The sequence below is a fragment of the Quercus lobata genome, chromosome 8, assembly GCF_001633185.2.
Source record: "Quercus lobata isolate SW786 chromosome 8, ValleyOak3.0 Primary Assembly, whole genome shotgun sequence".
Lineage (NCBI taxonomy): Eukaryota > Viridiplantae > Streptophyta > Magnoliopsida > Fagales > Fagaceae > Quercus > Quercus lobata.
Window position 1 is genome coordinate 18,710,363 of NC_044911.1, and position 23,779 is coordinate 18,734,141.

General features: G+C 35.2%; 3 protein-coding genes and 1 non-coding gene across 10 annotated transcripts; 1 reads left to right on the top strand and 3 right to left on the bottom strand.

Annotated features, from left to right (window-relative positions):
• Positions 1–152: 152 nt before the first annotated feature.
• On the bottom strand, positions 153–4,761 carry LOC115954819 (transmembrane protein 184C-like). 3 transcript variants are annotated; one of them, XM_031072767.1, is made up of 5 exons: positions 4,638–4,761; positions 3,446–3,741; positions 3,200–3,322; positions 1,872–2,162; positions 153–745 (listed from the first exon to the last, which is right to left on the bottom strand). In XM_031072767.1, exons 2-5 carry the CDS (start codon positions 3,692–3,694, stop codon positions 536–538), a joined length of 873 nt encoding a protein of 290 aa, XP_030928627.1. In that variant the 5' UTR covers positions 3,695–3,741; positions 4,638–4,761; the 3' UTR covers positions 153–535. The 3 variants fall into 3 exon arrangements, with proteins under 3 accessions (XP_030928627.1, XP_030928628.1, XP_030928629.1); XM_031072768.1 differs by having other exon boundaries at positions 4,523–4,761; XM_031072769.1 differs by lacking the exon at positions 4,638–4,761 and adding an exon at positions 4,466–4,489.
• Positions 4,762–4,935: 174 nt separating this feature from the next.
• TRNAF-GAA lies at positions 4,936–5,008 on the top strand. Its single transcript has one exon. It is a non-coding gene; the product is annotated as a tRNA-Phe (tRNA).
• A 6,015-nt stretch (positions 5,009–11,023) lies between these two features.
• Positions 11,024–14,074, bottom strand: LOC115955539 (pentatricopeptide repeat-containing protein At4g37170-like). Of its 2 annotated transcripts, none has more exons than XM_031073687.1 (2): positions 13,922–14,074; positions 11,024–13,491 (listed from the first exon to the last, which is right to left on the bottom strand). In XM_031073687.1, the coding sequence occupies exon 2, from the start codon at positions 13,370–13,372 to the stop codon at positions 11,327–11,329; it is 2,046 nt and encodes a 681-aa protein (XP_030929547.1). In that variant the 5' UTR covers positions 13,373–13,491; positions 13,922–14,074; the 3' UTR covers positions 11,024–11,326. The 2 variants fall into 2 exon arrangements, with proteins under 2 accessions (XP_030929547.1, XP_030929546.1); XM_031073686.1 differs by having other exon boundaries at positions 11,024–13,501.
• Positions 14,075–15,936: 1,862 nt separating this feature from the next.
• LOC115955540 (uncharacterized protein YnbB-like) lies at positions 15,937–22,401 on the bottom strand. 4 transcript variants are annotated; one of them, XM_031073688.1, is made up of 12 exons: positions 22,163–22,401; positions 21,194–21,307; positions 19,232–19,342; positions 19,090–19,152; positions 18,889–19,002; positions 18,657–18,806; positions 18,080–18,157; positions 17,791–18,012; positions 17,623–17,709; positions 17,229–17,396; positions 16,537–16,629; positions 15,937–16,365 (listed from the first exon to the last, which is right to left on the bottom strand). In XM_031073688.1, exons 1-12 carry the CDS (start codon positions 22,355–22,357, stop codon positions 16,306–16,308), a joined length of 1,455 nt encoding a protein of 484 aa, XP_030929548.1. In that variant the 5' UTR covers positions 22,358–22,401; the 3' UTR covers positions 15,937–16,305. The 4 variants fall into 4 exon arrangements, with proteins under 4 accessions (XP_030929548.1, XP_030929549.1, XP_030929550.1 ...); XM_031073689.1 differs by having other exon boundaries at positions 17,229–17,348; positions 22,163–22,400; XM_031073690.1 differs by lacking the exon at positions 17,229–17,396.
• Positions 22,402–23,779: the final 1,378 nt, after the last annotated feature.

Genomic DNA, 23,779 nt, shown 5'->3' on the forward strand with positions numbered 1-23,779 from the left:
CAAAATAAGATATTCATGGTTGACTATATTTTGAGTTACTTTTTATGTTAGGAATTTAGGTGTCTTTTAGTGTGCTACATGGTGTCCCATGATAATTAGCACATTAACATTTCTCCAGTGTGATTTGCTGTTAAGATTTATATAAACTTCCATGTATTTCATTTATTTTTTTGGCTAAATTACAAAAAACCTCTCTTAAGGTTTGGGAGAATGATACTCAGTCTCAAACCTTTAAAAAAATGACACTTCCCTTCCTTGAAATTTGGGGAAATCAACACAAAGCCACATAGGCTGCCTAATTATTTATTCTCAAAGAATAAAATTCTAAATCATTTTGATAAAGGTGCAACATGCACCATATTGTATAACAATAACAACTAAGTTTAGTCTCATTGTTTCTCCCAAAAAAAAAAAAAAAAGTTTAGCCTCGTTAATAAATATCATCATTCCTCATGAAACAGCTATAACGAGCATCATTCATTTCTATCAGTACATCAAAGTTCTCATCCACATTGGTGTGGGTTCCAACTTCCAATCACTCTTTCTTTTTATCTAATTTCACGCTTGATGTGTCATTGTCTCTGTATGGTGCAACATTGTATGCATATTGCTGAAAAGCAGCAAAGAAAACCATCTCCACACACACCAATAAATTTTGGAGGGCTTCCTCAATATGCTCCACATCTAGCCAGACATGATGAGATCGGATTATACCTAATGCTACAAGAATATCCAGCACAATACCCTGCAAAATAGAACCAAGAAACAGCTTTGTAACACTTGAACATCATGTAAGCAACCCTGTTCTTGATTCAACCAAGTATATGCACGCTCAAAATTCTCAGGAAAAATAGATATAAGATTTCATAAACCAATTGATAAAACATAAAACTATCAATATTTTGAAACAAGGAACTGGCAATAGAATAGAAATGGAGTTTGGGGCTTAAATGCGAGGTTTACTAATACAAAACTGGAATTCTCGAGGCCAATCAGGTGATCTAAATGATCGATGAAATGCCAAGAACTGATCCGCCATTGCGTAATGCCTTTCTGCATGAGCGAGGGGGAACTTGATGCATTGATGGAGACATCCCCCGAAGTGGAACCAAAACCACTAAATGAGTTACACATCACAAAGTAAACTCTATGTGTATCACTATGCTAGCACAAGGACAATTCACTCTCAACGTTTTATACAAAGACAAGGTAATTAACATGTTAATAATCTCAAGAAACAAAAATCAAATATGCAGCATCTGTCACACATCGTGCTGCTGTTAAGAGCCTCAATGAAGTGTCCAACATGTACCAAAAAAGACAATATAAGATGTCCTTAAATGGCTAACTCTTGGCTTATTGTAGAAAACAAGGGAGCTGATAAGATCAGAGACATTAACATGAAGAAACATGCAATATCTTCCTAGTGACTGAACATACAGAAAAAGGATTACATGGAAGAATATATTGTCCTTCATATGTGATCAATACTGCTTTATGAAATTCTAGATGGGAACATATTTTAATTAACAGTGAGAATCAATCACTCATGTAAAGCACTCTTTGATGAGACTTCCCATATGCAAGTATTTATTTTTTTAAATAACTGACATTTAAAAATAAAATAAAATAATTTGGAAAGGTTTTTAGAAGAATATGTTAAAATGGTAAACATTTTGAATGGCCAGAAGGTAAAACAAAATCTTTCAAAAAAATGGTTTTCCAAAGAACCTTGATCAGAAATGGCTTTCAGTCACTAGTCACTCCACAGTACACATTTGACAGAAGCATGAGCTTGAAACTTTATAGTTTAATGTGATCAAATTGATTTCAAAATATGATCTGAATTATGGGAAAGCGTGAGAAATTACCTGCCAAAAGCAGAAGAAGACAATCCCTTTAATGCATAGAAACTTGGCAAGAGGATTGTGTGGTGCCAGCTCCTTAGCAAACACATGGTAGAAAACAACAAGAGAGTACAAAGCCAATGATACCGAAATGTTAAGAATGATTGTGAATGTCCAGCTGACCCAACTGGGATATGCTCCAACAAGTTGAAGAGTTATCATCAAGATGGAACACACAGGGCGAATCACAACAAACTGCCATGTCCAGTACTTAAGAAGCTTCAATGTATTGTGGTTCAAATGAGCAGTGTGAGGCTGCAATTGGTAGATACCATGATCAGAAAGTCAAATATGTACCCTAACATAGCCAAGTTAACAAAACTGTTTTAAGGCACTGCCTAGTTTCACCAGCACTCTGCTACTTGTGAGAAATAGTAAGCATTTGAATAGCTGGTGGGTCCCAGTCATAACAAAAAAACCAGTTGATTGATGTGCAACTAACTTTGAGTTCTTTAATAATAAAATAAGTGCTTAATACAGATAAGTTAAAGAGGCGTACTCTACTTGCTAACCTGATAAAGTCGTTAGGTGAGCTTCAGCAACTTAATTAACAAATGGGGCAACATACCCAATTGGTGTCAATATAATAAGGGCATAGCATAATTAATGCCAAAAGCTATATTCATTGGTTTCTAGATATTTTTTGGTTGCACTGATATGCAACCTATTGATTCCATCATGGATGCAACTTAAATATTCTGGTTTTGTAACACATCAATATGGCAATACCCTTCCTAAGGGTTCCCCAATTCAAAAACAAGGTGTCATCGCTGTAAAGGGGGTGATAAACCCTGATATTATTTTAGGCATCAGCTGTGATTGTTTTTTAATGGTCCCCATTACTACTTTGTATATAACCTAAGACCCGTCATTGGTCACAGGGATACAACCAGAAGTCCCTTTGGCAACGGAGGCAAAATGAAACATCACCTTTGCAGAAAGCAGTAATTTCTAAAGCATTATTGGGTTGCCATAAGGTCCATAGCTTATAAAATAAATCATGCAAAAGAGAGAAACTGAAAAGCATGAAATGGTAACCAGTTTAATTAATGCAGATTATGATCCCTTAGTTTATTTTGTGGATCATCACCTTGATGCCACAGGTTCTTAACTCTTAGATTTAAATCCTATTGTTCTAAAAAGAAAAGGATCATTACCCTAAATATTGCTTAACAGAACCTGCGAATGCAAGGACCAGAAATTTTGAGTTTCATTAGTCTACAGCAAAGTCCCAATGTCAGATATTATTTGGAGAGAGAGAAGCCCCTTAAGCGATGGTATTAGTCATTCACCTGAAAAACTGTCATTGGAAATGAATGATGAATCTGTCTTCCTTTGATCTCATCTGGCACTATATTTTTGCTTATGGATATGTTCAAGTAGCTGTACATCAATGCCAAGAACTTGGCTATCACCTGCACATAACAAACAGAGAAACTGATACAAATGTCTTGAATAACCAATGCCAACAAATCTTCACTACCAAGCAAAACAAGAAAATAAAAAATCTCATTTCCCTCCATATATCAAAATCTTACCAGAGCCTCATAGCATTCCTTAACCGAGTCCAAGAACATAAAGAACGCTTTGCTCCCTTGAAAATCTAACAAACCAACAAAGGAGTCAATAGCATATATGGGGGCCATAAGTGTGATAATTACTATGGCTTTTTGCTCCTTCGGCTTCTTCCAATGGAAAAGATGTTCCGAGATAAGTTGCACTGAGAAATGCGCAGTAAGCATCACACATATTGTTGATCCTATCAGGATGACTTGTCCAGGATTCATTGTATCTATATCTGTCGTTAACCACAGAGGTAAGATAGATATAGGACCTGCAGAAGAGAGCCAAAGCGTTTTTAGGATATAAACCAAAGGCCTAAGAGTCTAATGCCTTGCATAAACATTTAGAAAAAAGAGATCTTTCACTGATGCAAGGAGATTCTAATACACAGAACATAAACATTAGCCGATAATATATCCAGATCTTTATAACCACAAAGCATCTAAGCCTGCTCCTCAAAAGTTTTACAAATCACATATTTAGTCCAAAATTGATCGATAATAGTTTCAAAAGAAAAATATTCAATATTACAGGAGCAATGCTTCCTACTCTCACATAAAACGGAACCCACTATTATGTGAGAGAAGGCAGCATTGCTCTTGGAGTACAAAACAATTACACATAGTTTCATCGTCACAGGTCATGAGACTATAGAGGGCGGTTTGTGAGTCCCTTCCCATTTTTCAGCGAAACCGGGCACCAAAAGGTCATGAGACAAAGCAATAAGATGAATAAATTTCTAGGCTAATTCAGTGTCTTGTGGATGCCATTACCAGAAATATAAATGCATATTCCTCACCCCCATCATCTTGATCAATGATCTATAAGCAGTAAAGTGCATCAAACAAACATAGAACAAAATCTTAATAAAAAGCAATCCTTTAAAGCTTTATACCTAAACGTACACTCACTCCCCATCAAAGAAAGAAATCAATATGGGTTGAAATGAAAGAAAAGAAAGAAACTTATTATTATGTGCAGTAATGCTGTAGCACCTGGGAATATTGAGATTTTGAGTACAAAGCTAATAACTCATAAGTAAACAAACTTACTCTGTAGATTTATATTTCAAAGAGGTTGGACTGACTGACTAACACACCAATTTGGAATTGGAATGGGTTTTATTTATTTTGTGAGAATTAATCAAAATATAAAAAGATCACTTACTTGGGTGGGGGTGGGGATTCCTTAGTTGTGATGGGTCGATGCTGAATTTATTTGTGTAAAAGGAGTATTGAACGAAATGCAATTATTGGAAGGTAAGAAAGGATTGGCAGTGGGAGGGCTTATAGTAAGACTATGTGGTTGCTAAAGTACTGTATCAGCACGGGTGTTTTATAGGAATTAATAAGGAACGGTTTTTCAAGATTGTATTGATGCTGTTTTTGGTATGATTTCGTCACACCAGAGGCACGGTTCGGATTCTTTAAGGATAATATAAGTAAATGATTATAAAAACCAGCAAGCGGGGATAGCTCAGTTGGGAGAGCGTCAGACTGAAGATCTGAAGGTCGCGTGTTCGATCCACGCTCACCGCATGAATTCTTAATTTTTTATAATTACGATTATTAAATGTATATTTGATAATTTTATTATGATGCATTTTATTGAGAACAATTCGAAGGCTTGGGACCTACCCCACCACTATCTCTAGCTTCTGATCAAACAAACTTGAGAGATGGGAATGGCCCCCACTTGATTTGTCATTGTTTTGTTTTTGGAGATTCTTGATTTGTCATTATTATATGACTCTAGTGTGTTCCACTTGATTTTTTGTGCCAACCTTCTAAGTTCATTTGGATCTACAAATTAATTTCACTTAGATCTGATTTATTAAAATTTGTTGTTGTACTTGTAGTTGCGTAGTCTAAATTTTTTGTCCCACTCTTCCTGCTCTATCATATACTTTATAAATAAAAACATGTCATATATCCATCTATTTTATTAAATGCTAAATTTATAGCTTCTATTATTTCAATGTCCTAAATATGAATAAATAAATAAATAACCCATCATATTTATGTAATTGAAATAATAGAAGGTATAAATTTAGTATTTAATAAAATAGATGGATATGTGGTATGTTTTTATTTATGGAGTATATAATAAAGCTGGAAGATTGGGACATGAGATTTGGACTCGCTCTAGAACTAGAGCATACGTCTTAGACATTTTGTTTCAGTTGAGTCTCCCTCCATCTTGGTGTATTGTTTGTTTTTCTTTGAATAAAATTACTGCCGCTTAAATAAATAAATATAAATAAAATAAAAAGAAAGAAAGATCAAATTGGTTTTTTGTCTCAATCATATTTATCCATTTGTTCTTCAAACTACTGGTTAGTCTTCTTCTTTCCTCGCCTTTTTGGTTTTCGGCTTTAGAACTAACTCAGTCTTCTTTAATAAGTATGTACTCAGTGAGTGACTTTTTTCATTTTTAGTTTTGGTTCATTGCGGTAGTTATGAGTTTTTTTGGACATTATCCAGGATGGCCATACCTATTGGGTAATGGATATCCAACACTATCCGATCCAATTATTTTGGGTAATACCCAGTTCTTAATGGGTAGAAGGTAATTGGGTAGGGTTTGGATATTACTCCAAATATTTTGGGTAGGATTTGGATATTACCCATTTACCCATTATTACCTATTTAACTAATTAGATCTAACTCAAACCCAACTCAACCAAATTATTATGGGTAAACCTCAACCCACCCAATTACCCAATAATCAAAATTACCAAATTGCCCCTAAAACTTGAAAATGACCAAATTATTCCTAAAATCCTCTAAAATTGCCGAAATGCACTCTAAACCTAAAAAAAGACCAAAATACCCAAAAATCTAAAAATTACCAAAATATCCCCGAAACTTAAAAAATGACCGAAACACCCCCAAAACCTAAAATATGACCAAAATACCCCCGAAAACTAAAAATTACCAAAATACCCCATAAACCTAAAAAATGACCGAAAGACCACCGAAACCTAAAAATTACCAAAATACCCTCTAAACCTAAAAAATGACCGAAATACCCCTTGAAACCTAAAAATAACTGAAATACCCCCATAAACTTAAAATTACCGAAATACCTTCTAAACCTAAAAAATGACTGAAATACCCCCAAAACTTAAAAATTAGCAAAAAACCGCCGAAACATTAAAAAAAATGATCGAAACACCCACGAAACTTAAAAATGACCAAAATACCTCTAAAACCTAAAAAAATGACCAAAATACCCCCGAAACTAAAAATTACCAAAATAACCCCTAAACTTAAAAAATGATCAAAAGACCACTGAAACCTTAAAAAATGACCAAAATACCCCTGAAACCTAAAAATTACCAAAATACCCCCTGAAACCTAAAAATGACCAAAATACCCCTATAAACTTAAAATTACCAAAATACCCTCTAAACCTAAAAAATGCTGAAATACCCCTAAAATCTTAAAATTACCAAAATACCCCATAAACATATAAAATAACAAGAATACCCCCGAAAGCTATAAATTACTGAAATACCCCCCTAAATCTAAAAAATGACCGAAATACTCTTGAGACCTATAAAATTACCAAAATACCCCAAAACCTAAAAAATGACAAAAATGCCCCTAAAACCTATAAGATGATAAAAATACACCCAATCCTAAAAAATGACCAAAAGATCCCAAAACCTAAAAAATAACCGAAATACCCCCAAAGCTTAAAGAATAACCAAAATACCCCCAAAACCTAAAAAATGACCAAAATACCCCTAAAACATAAAAAATTTACCCCTAAAACCTTGAAATTACCAAAATACCTCCGAAACCTATAAAATTACCAAAATAGCCCCAAAATATAAAAATTACCGAAATACTCCTAAAACCTAAAAAATAACAAAAATGCCCCCGTAATCTAAAAAATGACTGAAATACCCTTAGAATCTAAAAAAATGACCAAAATAACCTCGAAACCAAAAAAAATTACCAAAATTCCCTCAAAACCTACAAAATGACTGAAATATTCTTAGAACCTTTAATCTTGACAAAAATACCCTCAAAACATCCAAAATACCCCAAACCTCTATTTTTGTAATTTAAGAGGTTACAAATGTATTTTGGTCATCTTTCAAGTTTAGGGGTACTTTAGTCACTTTCAAGGTTTCAAGGGTGTTTTGGTCATTTTAGCTATTTTTTGGGGGTATTTGGTTGTTTTAGAGGTTTAGAGTTATTTTGGTCGATTTATAGGTTTCGGGGTGTTTTTGGTAATTTTAGAGGTTTGGGGTTATTTTTGGTCATTTTAGAGGTTTTGGGCGTATTTGGTCATTTTACAGGTTTAGGGCTTATTTTGGTCATTTTACAGGTTTGAGGGTATTTTAGACATTTTATAGGTTTTAGGGGCATTTTTTTCATTTTATAGATTTCGGGGGTATTTTGGTCATTTTTTAGGTTTACGGGGTATTTCGGTCAATTTTTAAGTTTCAGGGGTATTTTGGTAATTTTTAAGTTTCAAGGGTGTTTTAGTAAGTTTTTAGGTTTCAGGGATATTTCGGTCATTTTGCTCATTTTAGAGATTTTGAGATATTTTGGTCATTTTAGTGGTTTTTTAGCATAATTGGTGATTTTAGAGATATCATGGGTATTTTGGCCATTTTAGAGGTTTCATGAGTATTTTGCTCATTTTAGAGATTTTGAGGATATTTTGGTCTTTTTAGTGGTTTTTGAGCATATTTGGTAATTTTATAAAAATTGGGTTTGGGTAGGGTATGGATTTCCATGGGTAAACAAACTGGGTAACAATTGGGTATGGATACTAATTAGGTAAGGTAATTGGATATCCATGAATAAATTAATTGGGTTGGGTATGGGTATACCCTACCCATACCCTATCTATGACCATCCCTATTCCAGCGTGCACAACAGGATAGGTCCCGTTTTGCTCTATTTACATGGACGGCTTCGCTAATCTGGATGCGTCGAAACAAGCTTCGATTAGAGGAAGATACAATCCCATTGGAGAAGATCAACTCTATGGCTTGTGAAGGTCTTCAGTAGTATCAGCAACTGCGTCCAATCCATACCAAGATCCCACGCATAGCGAGGTCAGTCAAATGGCGCCCTCCACCATCAGGTCTACTCAAAGTTAACTTTGATGGAGCATTAGGCAGAAGAAAACAAGGCTGGCCTTGGTATTATAATCTGTAACGATGATGGATTTGTTCTGGCTGCTTTAACACAACAGATTCCACTACTTGCTTCAGTAGAGATGGTGGAAGTGCTAACAGCGCACCGAGCTCTTTGGTTTGCAAAGGAGTTGGGTTTTCAAAGATTGATAGTTGAAGGTGATTCCGAAGTCATTACTAACTCAATCAATGGTGGCAATATGACCCAGTCTGAGTCTGGGCATATCTTACAAGACATTACTTTTCTTTGTTCTTTTTTTAGTCATGTATCTTTTCATCATATCAAGAGGCAAGGGAATTGTGTGGCTCATAGACTAGTTAGACGAGCTGTAACTAATCCTTTGGATGTTTGGATGGAGTCTGTTCCTCCAGACACGACTGATGTTTACAATTTTGATCTTCGTTTTACTACTCAATAACACTCCCCATTGATAGGGGTTTCTCAAAAAAAAAAAGAAAAAGAAAAAAGAGTTTTCGTTACTTTATCAGTTAATTTAGTATAGTTTACTAGATGTGCATAGTAGTTCTTCTCCAGGTGCACCTAATATGTTCCTAAAAAAAAAGAATAAAAAAAAGAAAAAAAAAAAAAAAGGGGTGCACCTAATATCTTATGATGATCCCTTTCAAAGCTAAAAACCATCAGCCTCAACTAAGAAATATATGCTAGAACCAGTTGGATTGTCCGAAATTTAGCTAACTTGAATAAGCTAGGATAAGCTAAAGCTCAATCCCAAGTTCAACAAACCCTGAGTGCTTGAGCCCATACGTGACAGTATACCCCTAATCATGGTTCTAATAGGAATATTCCCAGGCAAAAACATATATACACGTACATAAATGTAGGGTTGTAAATGAGCCGAGTTTTGTCAAGTAGTGCATGTTCAAGCTTGGCTCATCAGGAAAATTCAAAAGCTCAAGCTTGGCTCAAGCTTGTGACAAGCCTAGAAATAGTGTTTGAGCTTGAGCTTGTGAGAAAGCCAAAAAACTTGAGTTGAGCTTGACTTGGCTTGATTACTTAGTCAAGCCAAGTTCAAGTTTAATATTAAGCTCAAACTCGTGTTCAAATTAAGCTTTTGAGGTTGAGATCTAAAAAAATTACATTATTAAATCTTTAAATCTCTAAAATTAAGAGCAAAAAAATAGTATACTCATTTTATCATGCGTCTAATTCTACGTATGATTAGCCATTATTTAAATTAAAATTTTACATAATTAAATTCATCCATTCGTCATTCGTTGTTTATAGTTTTAGCAATTGTTCAAAACACAATTTTTACATTCACATTAGATGGTGAAAAACTAGAAAAGCACTTGCTTGTAACTATTATGAATGAAAAAATATATGTTTCATAACTTTACTTTAGATGATTGATAGGAAATGATCATATGTGGCCCATTTAATTTACTAATTTATTTTTAAATGTAACAAGAGTCTAAAATTGTTCTTGATCAATTTAGAGGAAAGGAAAAAATCAAGGCAACGGGTAGAGTCTAACATGTTTCATAATTTTACTTTAGATGATTGATAGGAAATGATCATATGTGGCCCATTTAATTAACTTACTTATTTTTAAATGTAACTAGAGTCTAAAATGGTTTTTGATCAGTTTAGAGGAAATGAAAAAATTAAGGCAATGGGTAATGGTCCCATGTTGGTCATGTCATTATTAAGATATGTGTAATAAGTATATTCACGTAACACGTATAAACTTATAAATAAGCCCATGCTTGAATTGTTTTGTATCGCGCCTAATAACTCACGAGCTTGTTCGTGAACAAATATTTTTGCTTGGGTTCTACTTGTTTATTAAATGAGCCTAAAACTAAGGCTCCAGCTTGGTTTATTTATAAACAAACAAATATGAATGAATTTTTTATTGAACCGAGTTCGAGTTGTTCACGATTGGCTTAGCTCACTTACAGCCCTACATAAATGCTTGTGTGTGCACGCAACTATATAGAGGCATTAGATGCACAGATATCCACATTTAATGAAATATGGCAGCAATGCAAGTGTTAATATCCCATGCCGTGTACATGACAAGCTTGCAGGGTTAAACTGTATACAATCCAATATTGAACAGAAGCAAGCCACAAAAATTTTAACAAAAACCTGTAATAATACTGAAAACTGAAGAATAAAGTACTCGCAGAAGCCAGTTGATGCAAGCATCTACAATTATCAAGACAATGCCTATCCTTGCTTGAGTTCTTCAACAACTCCTGCAGCTAACTGTTCATGCAAAAGCAGAACATTAAGTATTAAATCAAACCCTCCAGTAATTGAGCAACTATCCAATTATCAATCTGAACTTAAGAAAAAGTAAGGTAAAGCAGCTATTGCATTCTTTTTTCCTGTTCTTTTAATCTATATTGAGGAGGGGGAAAAAAGAAAAGGAGAACAGTACAAATGTTTTTCCTTGATCTAAACATTTAATACACACATAAAAATGGGTCCCTTGATCCATTGATCTAAACACTCAAAACGTCCAGCAATGGACAACTTCCAACACTATCATGATGCCGCAAATTTTTTTTTTTTAAAAAAAGGAGTGACGGGGCGGTGTGGGAAGAGATATATCACAAACACCCCTAATAAATGAATCCAGCATTATTTCTGGAAGATACACAGATCATAGGAACATTGTTCCTCTTATCATCTATAAATGTGCCATGGATCTTTAGTTGGCTGAAATTACCAATAGTCTCCACACGAACAACTCCCATCCTCAAAATAATGGAACCGATTTGAATCCCTTACTATTATTTTCCTTTGAACAATCTTTGAAATAAATTTAATGGCAGTGTGGCAATCTACACAAGTTCTTAAATTCTTGAAAACCCTGATTGTCGTTCCTGGTGGAGTTGAAATGATTCCAAATGCAACTGCAAGCTTCTCACTGTGGTAGGAGAGATTTTGTTCTTTTTGCTCCTCCTCAACATCATGTAATACAAAATTTGTGTCAGGGACATATCCTTTTTCCTTCATCTGCTTTGACAACTCCCCTAAAAAGTTATGTATATCATATGATTTTGGGTGGGACTTATCCCCAACTAAGAATTCATGTTTTTCTCTCTTAATCTCAATCCAACTCAAACCTGGTTTCTTTACCACCCCTTTGTCATCCATAGCTTTTCTAACCTTTGCCACCTCACCCCACATACCAGCAGTAGCATAAATGTTGGCCAGGGTAACATAGGTAGCTGGATTCTCAGGCTCTATCTCAAATAATGCTTCTGCTGCTCGCTTTGCCAACTCAAGGTTTCTATGAATTCTACAACCACCAAGTAAGGAAGCCCACAAGAATTTATCAGGCTTCATGGGCATTTTGTCAATAATATTCTCAGCTTCTCCAAACCGGCCAGCTCGGGCCAATAAATCAATTATACAAGCATAATGATCTGCTGTATGTTTTAATCCATGTTTTTCCTTTATTGAGTGGAAATATTCAAGTCCTTTATCAACTAATCCAGCATGGGTACAAGCAGAAAGAACCCCAACAAAAGTAATGTGGTCAGGCTGAGTACCTGATTTGAGAAGCAATTCAAACAATTTAAGAGCCTCATTTGGTTGACCATTTTGAGCATATCCAACAATCAAGGAAGTCCATGAAACTAAATCTGGTCGAGGCATCCCTTTAAATACCCTTTTTGCATCCTCAATGTTCCCACACTTTGAATACATATGAACAAGAGCACTTGCTGCAAATGAAAAGGGATCAAACCCTATCCGAGTCATGTAACCATGAACCTGCTTGCCCAGGTCCTCTGCAGCATGATCAGCACAAGCATTTAAAACCCCAGCAAACGTAAAATCATTAGGCCTAATCCCCGATCTCATAAACTCTGAGAACAAATCAAATCCCTTTTCCCTCCTCCCATCCTCAAAATATTTATCAATCATTGCTGTCCAAGAAACAACATCCTTATCTACCATCTTGTCAAAAATGTGCCTAGCCTCCTCAATACTCCCGCATTTCCCATACATATCTGATAAAGCACTCCAAACCACTTCATCCGAGTCCAATCCAATCCGCACTATATTTCCATGAATCTCTTTTCCCATACGTAAATTTGGAATCGCTGCTGAGGCCGCAAGAGCACTAGTTACCGTGAACTTATTTGATTTTGAATTCTCATGTCTTAACATCATTCTATACAATTCCAAAGCCTCTTTAGGTCGAGCATGGTGAACATACCCCGATATCATAGCAGTCCACGAAAAATTATCTCTTTCTGGCATTTCATCAAACAAGTTTCTAGCTTCATCAAGCTTCCCCACTTTTGCATACCCAGATATCATAGTGTTCCAAGAACACAAATCCCTTTCACGCATTTCATCAAACACTTTCTGGGCATCCCTCAAACTCCCACATTTCACATACATATCAAGAAAACGATTACAAATGAAAACCCCGGGAACAAACCCGGAAACTTTAGTGTGAGCATGAACCTTCTTGCCCTCTTCAAGAGCACGATGCTGGGCACAAAGTTGAATGAGATTCGAATATATCGAAGCAGAGGGCGGTTGGTCTATTTGACTAAGCAACTGTACAGCTTCTCTTAAGCGCTTTTGGTCACATAAGTGGGATATGAGTGAGTCCTTGGTATTGGATTGGAAGAAGGTTTTGTGAGAAAGAGGGTGTTTGTTTAGCTGGGTCTTTTGAGAGGAAAATGCGTAAGTTCTTCTAGGGGATAACAGAGACAAAGAATGAGGAATTTTGAAATTCAGAAATTTCATAGTTGAGACAGAGCTTCTCAACAATTCACTCCAAAATCTTTCAAGAAACCCAGTCCATGAGAGTCCCTCTTTCCTATAACTTCCTCTAATGTGTCATAGGGAGCACCAGCAAGTAGCAACTGCCAAAAGCTGATAATCACATTAGTCCAAATCATATTATATATTGAAGATACAAGTTTGAAATAGAGATTGAAGTGCACATAAAATTAAATCAAAGTAATAGTTCACCTCATTCACCTAAAAAATATTAAAACACTTTTGGTTTTCTCTTCATATACTACATTTTTCTCACCTACCAAGCAGAAAACTATCCAAAATACAACATTGAAAACTGCATTTCTTTACTTCATGGTTTTTTAAGACAAGCAAGACAAAACTGAGCCAATGTATCATAGGCTTAAAAGATTATATTTTTAAAAGTTTCCCACAATTCCCATAACCAAACAGAGTATTAAGCAAAATAAAATTCTGGGTTCTTGCTTATCGGGAAAAAAAAAAAAAAAGAATTCTGGGTTATTGAAATGAAAGAGGAATGAAACCAAAAAGTACCTCTGGTACAAAAGGATGGCCTTGATGATGATGATGATGATGTTGTTGTTGATGATGATGAGTACTCATAGAGACTGAGACTTGAGAGCTTGAACGAACTGTAAAAGAAGGTCGAAGAGAGTGCGTAGGATAAGCAGTGAATGCGTGCGATACGACTTGGGACTTCTATGAAAAATGGTAAAAGTAGGCCCATAAAATTTTGGGCTGTAATTTGAACCCAACTAAAAGTTCCATGCTAACTTGGATAGCTAGCCCCTATCATTTTGTTTTTCATGAATACTCAAATTTATAACCTCCCTCTTTTTATGCCAATAAAACAATTGTTTGAATTCCTAAGTGGGCAATGCCAATCAATTCGATTCTTGTTTACTTGTTTGCTTTAAAGAAATACTATTCAAACTTTGAAGATTTACTGGATATGTAAGAATTTATTGTTAGTTTTATTCAAGAAGATTTTAGTTCTTCTCTTCACTCATATCTTGAGTATTGTGAGAATCCAAGGGTCAAGCATTAAGGACAAAGAGAGAGAGAGAAATTGATAGACTAGGATACTTTTTTTTTGAGAAGGAAATAGCTATTCATAATATTAATCAGGGGGCTTAAAGTCAGCCAAGATAACAGCATCTAAATCTGGTGGAACAGACTCCATCCAGACTTGTACAGGAAAGGAAAGTCTCGCTCTCTGAGCTAAGGCATGTGCGACTGCATTGCCTTTCCTATTGACATGAGAGAAAGAATAGCTTTTTAACAAACTAACATAAGACAAAGTGTCTTTTAAAATATGACCAACAGCAGATTTTTCCATACCACTACCACATAGAGACTTTACTACAACCTCCGAATCACCCTCAAAACAAGATTGTTGGAAACCTGTTTCAGAAACCAAGACTAGGATACTTAAAGCTGAACCTCGATTTGAGTTTTTTTTTTATAAACACCTCGATTTGAGTTATGATCAAAGATATGCGTGCGTATGACAAGGAGGGGTGGGCATCATACATGGATAAGAATTGATAATGAGTTTCTTAATCTTTGTTCATTATTATGATTTCTTTCTATATAACCAGTTGTTTAACAAATATGAGTCAACCACGTATATGATTCACCTTCTTGTGTAATGTAGTTGAGTAATGTCACTCTTTTTTCTATTAATTTTCACATAACACTTGAGTTTCATGCAGAGAAAATCGAATAAATATCATTGTATCTTGGTTAAATAAGAGAAGATTAGGGCATTAAGGCCTAACATCAACAAAACAAGGATATTCTTGAAAGCAACCCAAATTTGCTGAATATGACCCGAACGAAAAAACAGCAAGCAATGCGAATTTTCCTGATTAAGTCTACAACTATAAATTATGATTTTCTGTGTGTGATAAATTATAATCTTTTGGTTTTAGACAGTCAATTATCATATTGAAGATCGTTTAATGTTTTCTTTTTTCAAATTTCAAATTATTTGCTATGTTCTATATGTTAACTTTAAATCAAGACAATTATATTATTAATTGATTGTTCTTAATTAAGCATCTCAAAAATTAGGATAATCAAATGATCTGGAAAAAAAAAAAAAGAGGTAAACACGGTTGTGAATTGAAATCTTCCCCTCTTAGATGGAGTCAGCAAGATTTCTTTTCTGTTTTTGTTTTTTATTTTTTTTTTTTTTGGGGGGGGGGGGATTTTTTTTTTTTTTTTGGTTTCTAAGTATTACCATCATTGCTACTTTCTGGATTAACATTTTCAATCTTATTAAAAAAAAAAAAAAAAAACCTTGTTGTTTACTGTATCAGATCATTCAAGATAAAATGTAAAACATCAAATCCAAAGAAACACTAGATATAAGAAACTTAACTAGTCAGAGACAAATGTCATACATAATGAATGTAAAACATCAAATTCTCTCGTAAACAACAAGAGAATTTGAAAAGTTGCATGCCTCCTATGCGGTAGTGTGCTTAACTCTATGCCTATGCTTTAAAGTTCAAATAGCCGCTTCCTTAAAGTAGTTAGCTAACTAAAGCAAAAAATGTAACCTTTTAAAGAGCAAATATAGAGAAAGTATACAAAATGGGATGTGAATGTTCTTAACAGCTGACCCAGAAAAGAAAAGTTCCATAACTCAAGATATTCAATTTCAAGTAGAAGTGTTCTTCAAGAATAGACCTACGCTAATTATGTGTGAAACTCCATACTGATACAAATTGACGTGCGTTAGACATCACCTCCTGTGTGTCAAGATAGCTATTTTGCCAAAAAAATCTAGAGAGTGCTACAACTTTATAGCTCAACTGAAATTCTGTCAGTCAGGTCAAAAAAAGCCATTGTCTCTAATAGTCTATCATTGTGAGACCTTGTTTCTCTCGCAACCCGAAACTGGTTTTAGCTTAGATGGATTTCAAAATCTCTCCTAGAACTAGTCCCCATTGCGTCCAATGGGTGCCACCCTGCATCGAAAAATCCAAGCAAATAAGAAATTAAGGATACAATAATTGCATTAAGTAGTCAACCACTATCTGATGACAAGTCCAGGGCAACTCAATATTAAAATACCAGAATATGCGAGCATGCAAGAGATTTCAAGTGGAAAAAAGAACCATCATGAAACAAGCACATACCTGGCAGTAAACAGCAAATGGCTCTCTTAATGGTCCATCACATGAGAGCTCACTTGTACTCCCATCAATGAAGGTTCCATCAGCAAAGATCACCTGAAAAATAACAAATAAAATATCTGAGTCAGGTTAATAGAAATAAGGGTTTCATAAACATCATTGCAAATATGAGGACGTCTTATAACTAAATCATCTGTAATAAAAGCTGGTATAATGTGAAAATTAACACCTTTTTGGCTATATATTTTAGATAACTAATCAACATAGTTAAGCTAAGAATGGGTGTCAATTTCATCAAATTATGAACCATTCTCCATATTATGTAATAATTTAGGACTTGAAATTGAAATCATTCCCTTGACTAATGTCCCCATAGGACTGCAGCTGCAAACTAGACACCACCCGTTACACCACACGTCATCCTGCATATATGCTGCTCGGAAAACAATATATGAATAACAATCTACTCCTTTACATGAATTGAATTGAAACCACCTGATGCTAATAGAAGCCTAAAGGAGCGTGTGATGTCTAACATTATCATCTTGTGAACTTCAGAGGACTCAGTTTGTTACAGAGTTCAGCTCTTTTACACACTAAAGCATCATAGATCTTGCAAGTGAAACAATTTCAGAATTGAATCCCCAAGACAATATGCAATTGAGTGCAAAAATATTTTTAAAAAATGGCCAGACCTCTGATGCATATCCAGGAGTTGTACCAGCGACTGGTTTAGTAAATGAGCCAACTGGAGAGCTTCTCTGAACAGCCTCACAGAAAGCAAGAAGACACTCACGGCTTCCGAGCTGTACAGCCTGAAAATCATTACAGAGTGCTTTTGCGTTATATCTTGATTTTTCTTTCTGCATAACTTTTCCCAAGTTACCAAAGGGCGAAGCAGAATTGTCAAGTCAATAACATTATCAACCTTAGACTTGTTCAAAAAGGGGAGATCAGTTTTCAAAGTACAGGTCATCAGTAACTGAAGAAACTCGTTGTGGGTTGCACCACGTGAACAAATCTCACCAACCCATGATTATAATTTAAGATTCATTTGGGAGGACGTAAAATGAGTACAGTAGGACAAACCTGAACTATATCATGGCGTTGGACACGAGGAAGTGGCTGAACCTTATACCCTTTCGATGACATAACTTCAGCAACCAGAAAGGTTCCCTTTATTGCAGAATACAAATAATATTTACTGCAACGTAAAAGTAACAAAAATACATTAACTTGACATGCAGAAACCAGTACCTTGATTGCCTCACCAACCATTTGAGGCGAAAGGAATAACCCCTGGAAAAAAGCTCTCATAATATCACCGGGAGTTGAGCCACAATCAACCCCAAGCCCTGGAGCAGAGAGACGAGCAGCAGCTGCTTTTACCCATTTTTCCTTCCCTGCAACATATCCACCACATGGTGCAATGGTTCCACCAGGATTTTTTATCAAACTGCCTGCAATCAAATCTGCACCCTGTGCAGGCATTGATAATATTAAAGTGCCCTTCTAAAGAACCAGGTATGCAGAAAATGTCACATACCACCATTGGGGGTTCAATGCTTTCCACAAATTCACCATAGCAATTATCCACCATGACCAAGCAATTAGGATTCTGCATCTGTAAACATAAATTCCAGGGGAGATTAACAGGATGAAAATCTAAGAGTACAGAAGTTATAGGACAACTCAAAGTAATTGCTAATAATAAAGTGCCTGCTTTAAGCAATTAAATTTTACAAAGTCTTGAAAAAACTATAGATTTGTCCAAGTAATACTTATCCTTAGGGGTGATGGGGTGAGAAATGTAGTAGTTCCTCCTAAACATTAAATATGTGTATATATATATTTGAAAGGTAAAACATGAAATACATAGCATATGATTGGGTTAGAACTCATGAAAACACTTAATTTGGATGAACACCAACTTAATTTAAAGGTTTCAGTTGTAGCCACTTCCATCAAGTTTCTATCCTTTCTGCCAGGGAAAATTATCAATGCCAGAGGATGATGCATCCACTAAATATCAAACCCTTAAGGGTTGCATTGACCAACTTTTACTGACTGACTCCCAGTATATACAGCTCAAATCACTTTTATTGCTCATTCTGAAGGCTTACCTTAATTGTCTTAATTGCCCTTCCAATTTCATTTACGCTTAAACTCTGACGCCATGAATAACCACATGACCTCTGTATGAGTGCACATCTTGTTTGAGGTTTAACAGCACCCACAAGTGCATCCCAGTCAAGTCCACCATCCCCAGCAAGCTGAAAGAATAATGTTAAACAAAGATAACAAGTCACAATGAGAAGTCTGCAAACTTGTGTTCAATTTCTATCAGTAACATACTGGAACTTCTCTGTAGTTCACTCCAAAATCTTTCAGAGAACCCAGTCCATAGGAGTCCCTCTTTCCAATAACTTCCTCTAATGTGTCATAGGGAGCACCAGCGACAGCCAAAAGCTGACAATCGTATTAGTCCAAATGATATTATAGATATAAATTTGTAAAAGAGATTGAAGTGCAGATAACATCAAGACAATAGCTCACCTCATCCCCTGGCCTTAAAAAGGCGAACAATGCACAAGTGATCGCATGAGTACCTGAAAAAAACTGATCGCAGAGGAGCCGTGATTTAAAAATTAATTAAAATACTGGTAATTGAAAATAAGAACAACTATATATCACAAACCTGTGAGCGAACTATTGCAGATTCAGCTCCGACAATTTCTGCAAAAGCTTGGTCAAGTGCTTCACGTCCCCCAGCTTCATCATGGCCATAGCCAGTACATCCGCCAAAGTGCTGATTTAATCAATGACAAATTTACTCTTAAGGAGTAGTACTGAAGATGACCACTGCTTAACTTAAAGAGATGTTTGAATAGAGAAATTTAGCATTATTTACATTAGTTCTAACTACGGAAGTTAGAACATGATTGCAGAATACTGTACTTACAAATATTTGAGGGAGAAAATTAATCAGAATAAAGATAAACAAAAACTTATGGGCATGAGAATCAGCATCCACAAAACTAAAGTTGAATGCATCAAGATTTCATTACATGGAATTAATTTATTTTCAAACTGGAAACATGTTATTTTTCTAATTTTTCCTAGCTTGAAAAGCAGATATAAATTAGAAAAGGTTCCCTCGCTTGAAAGAAAAAAGCAGAAGAAAATAAAATTTGGCAGCAAGCTTTCTTCTTAATATGTTAGAAATTCTTATTATCATTATTATTTTTTCAGTCTTTCTTCTCACAAACTCAACAATTTTAAATTGGCTAGAATATAGAAACCACAAAATAAATTAAAAAAACTGTAAGTCGTTGCTAACCTTATAACTGTCTTATGGTTCTATTTGTTACAAGCTTCAAGCTCATAATAATTGGCTATTATGCATTTCTTTGCTGCTTTCATCCCTCTTTAATTCAACAATTATAAGTCTGCATCTATGTCTCATTCTATGTAAAAAAAAAATTATTCCTTCACAGCAGAGTTTGCACCTAATGGCAACATTCTTGCTTTCATGCTTGACTATGACATTTGAATCAGAGATTTATGAGGTTTCTGGTCGTCTTATAACAAAATTTCACCGGTATCATTTTTAAACCCCCCAAATAGCTTTACCTCGTAGAGTAGACAAGTGAAACAAAAGGTTGTAAATATTGGTGTTATAGAGTTTGGAGGACTACTATAACAATAATAATATAAAAAGGTTGAACTCAGTGCACAAAGCTCCCACTTTTTCTTGGTCTGTGAGAGGAGATTGGAGGACTATGAGGACTTAAATTATAGGCTTCTGTGAATCCTACATTTATTTAATGTATGTTTCATACTTGCAGGATTGTTGACAACTAATGCTGGAAAACAAATAAAATCTACTGAAGTCAATATCAAATTTTTTCGAGTCTGGCCACAAGTAATGCCAACCCTATTTTTAAGCATAACCACATGACAGCTCCAGCTTGGCAAAACCTTGCAAGGTGCCATTATTGTTGTGGATGATTAAGGTTAGCAGCATACTGCCATAATTTCCTTGTGCAAATTTTCCGAGGAAGACATAACATACAAGAAAATTTGTTCTGTAATTTTAGGTCCAGAAGATAGATAGAATATTCAATAAATTTTGCGAGCCTATAATATCTAACAGAGACCTCAGAATGAGGCAGGGTTGCCCGTTGAGAAGGATATGAATGTTAGGACAATAAAAAAATTCTGCCAGGGACAAGCTCAAACAAGTCTAAGCTTTATGTACTGAGATTGTTCAGTCAACATTGAGCACTTAAGCTATGATGAAGCTAAATCCTGATTCAACGTTTGATTAATCCTGAGCTTGTACATGCCAACTCCGTATATTCATGATTCTAATGGGAATATCCCATAACACTGAAACAGAAATATCTTGGTTTCTTTTGTTAGTGGTTACTTACAGCACACACATAAATGTTTGAGTGTGCATGAACACATACAATGGCATAAGATGCGTATGTATCTGCATCTAACAAAACATGCAGGCAATTCAAGTGTTTTGCCATTGTAGGGAACATACCAGAAGCCTTGAGACCAAGACATGTTGCCTGACATCTAAATGACATCCAAGTAAACTAGTCATGTATCAATTTGGACATTATACTTGAATCAAGAACAAACTTACATGAGATCCAACTCGAGCATTCTGGAAAGCTTTTAGAACACGGGCGGTATTGCATGCCACCAAATTATCCACAGCTCTGAATTCTGAATATAAGGAGTCCACTGCTTTCACAACCTGCATTGCAAATAAAAGCACTCAAGGAATTTGTACAAAGGTCTAAGCATCAAAGTTTTCAGCACGTGAAAACAAACAGTAGGCTTCATATTCACCGCAACCAAAAGTAAAATGTATGATTAGTACTTAAAAGTATTTATGAATGCTTAAATGACCCGATCAAAATTAGAAGACATGTTTGAAGATATACATCTAAAAGAATGAAAAGAAAACTCAAAATGCAAAGGTGTTAAGTTTGTTTTGAATCCCAAACAATTAAAAAGCCACCAGAACCAAAAGAAAGCGTTATAGTTGATCTCATTTAAAAGAAAAAATATGTTTATCCAGTCCAATATATTTATACAAGATAGATAAAATCTAGAAATGGGGTTTGTCTCTACTTCGTGCATTTTCTCGAAAACCAAACGATTCGTTGAATAAATTACAGCAATGTTTCGCCAAAAGGGCACGAAAATTGCAAAAACTATTAAACTGATTCAATCATGATTCATGGTATTAGTCCCACTCACCCAGAATATATATATACACACACACACACACTTAAAACTCCACATACAAATAAATAACAAACTTTTGGTTTTCTCTCCATTTCCTACATTTTCTAACCAACCAAACAGAAAACTATTTGCTATACAGCATTGGGTTTTGAGAGTGAAAATAACAGCCCATGAAAACTGAGATTATATTCTTGTATGGTTTTTTAAGAGTTTAAGACAAGCAAGACAAAACTGAGCCAATGTTTCATAGCTTCAAAGGTTAGTTTTTTACAATTTGCATAAACCAAAGTACCAAACAGAGCATTAAGCAAAATAAAAATCTGGGTTTTGATTTAACGCAAATGAAAGCAAAAAGTACCTCTGGTACAAAGGGATGGTCTTGATGATGATGAAGAAGAAGTTGTTGCTGTTGTTGTTGTTGTTGATGATGATGCGTACTCAAAGAGACCGAGACTTGAGAGCTTGAACGAACTTTAGCTTTGGTTTTGAAAGAAGCTCGAAGAGAGTGAGTAGGATAACCAGTAGAGGCGCAGGATAAGACCCACATCATCATCTTCAAGCAACGAGTTGGGACTAGCAAGTTTAGCTAATGGTGTTAAATTCATGAAAATGATAAAAGTAGGCCCATAAATTTTGGGCTCTAATTCAGTAATTTGAGCCAAACTAAGAGTTCTATACTAACTTGGATAGGTAGCCCATATATTAATTTCATTTTTTTTTCTTCTTTTTTCTCTTTCTCGTGAATTCCCAAATTTGTAACCTTCCCCTTATTATGTCAACTAAACAATTGTTTGAATTCCCAAGTTGGCAATGCTAACCAGTTTGATTATTTTTTACTTGTTTTTCATGTCATTAAATCTGAGTTGTGGTTAAAGATTTGTGTGCGTATGACAGTGAGAAATGAGCATCATCTGTGGATAGAAATAGATAATGAGTTTCTTAACCTTTATTCATTGTCATGATTTCCTTTTGTGTAAATAGTTTAACTAATATGATTTGACCGTGTATTTGATTCCCCTTTTCGTGTAATGCAGTTGAGTAATGTCACTCTATTGCCTATTAATTTCCTTGTAACATTACAATTTCATGTAGAGAAAACCAAATAAATGTGATTGTATCCTGGTTAATTAAGAGAAAAACATTCAAACATTTGAAGATTTACTTAAGATGTTAAATTTACGGGGGAAATTACACTTTTTTTCCCATAAATTATACCTCATTTTATGATTACCCTTTGTTGATACCCCATTTTCGTAACACATTTTGTACAAGCCCGACTTCCTTGTGGGCTCAATTCATGTATTATATTATATTTTATTTTTTTAAGCATGGTCCAAGCCCATGTGACTTATTGGAGGAAATTAAGGAAGTGTGGTTTGGAGAGTATGGGTCGATTCCTTTCGGATCTTTTGCATGAGCCCAGCCCATGCATGCTACCAAGTGGGTAAGGGACATTGGTAGCACCTTAGGCTCAAAGAGGAGGTATTGTATCCAAAATTTCCACCCCAAAACAGCTTTTATGCTCTGGGTGACTGTGGCCCAACTTTTCTGCTCTACCATTTTTTTGCCTAAAACACAAAGATGACCCTAAGTGGCTGGCTTTGTCTGCTGCAACAATCAAATGCAATCTCCAAGGACTTGCCATGTCTAGGTAACATTAGCCCATGAATTTAGGCTACTTTATTTCCCAAATTATGCAAAAAGCAAGGCATCCCTCTTACCCAATTAAATCAAATTTGACCATAGCTTCTTTGATTGATACCTTAGGGTTCAAAACCTTTTCTATTGACCAAAAACAGTCACTTAGAGCACCCCAAGTTCGATACAAAAGCCCCAATCAGATTCAAAAGGGACCTATCACGTTCTACCCACATACTTGAAACTTCAGAACAAAAACTCATTCAACTAGTCAACATTCTCACAATTTTGAACCTTAGGGGTGGAAATATGGGTACAGGAGAACCTTTCCTCTTTT

What these genes read in the sequence shown, in the direction of transcription:
- LOC115954819 (XM_031072767.1), bottom strand. Translation starts at nt 3,694, where the DNA reads ATGAATCCTGGACAAGTCATCCTGATAGGATCAACAATATGTGTGATG. An exon ending in TTCCAATGACAGTTTTTCAG is followed by an intron (nt 2,163 to 3,199) that starts GTGAATGACTAA and finishes TACCAATTGCAG; the next exon opens with CCTCACACTGCTCATTTGAA. An exon ending in TCTTCTTCTGCTTTTGGCAG is followed by an intron (nt 746 to 1,871) that starts GTAATTTCTCAC and finishes TCTATTTTGCAG; the next exon opens with GGTATTGTGCTGGATATTCT.
- LOC115955540 (XM_031073688.1), bottom strand. Translation starts at nt 22,357, where the DNA reads ATGATGATGTGGGTCTTATCCTGCGCCTCTACTGGTTATCCTACTCAC. An exon ending in GCATTGAACCCCCAATGGTG is followed by an intron (nt 18,013 to 18,079) that starts GTATGTGACATT and finishes ATGCCTGCACAG; the next exon opens with GGTGCAGATTTGATTGCAGG. An exon ending in CATTTGCTGTTTACTGCCAG is followed by an intron (nt 16,366 to 16,536) that starts GTATGTGCTTGT and finishes TTTTCGATGCAG; the next exon opens with GGTGGCACCCATTGGACGCA.
- LOC115955539 (XM_031073687.1), bottom strand. Translation starts at nt 13,372, where the DNA reads ATGAAATTTCTGAATTTCAAAATTCCTCATTCTTTGTCTCTGTTATCC.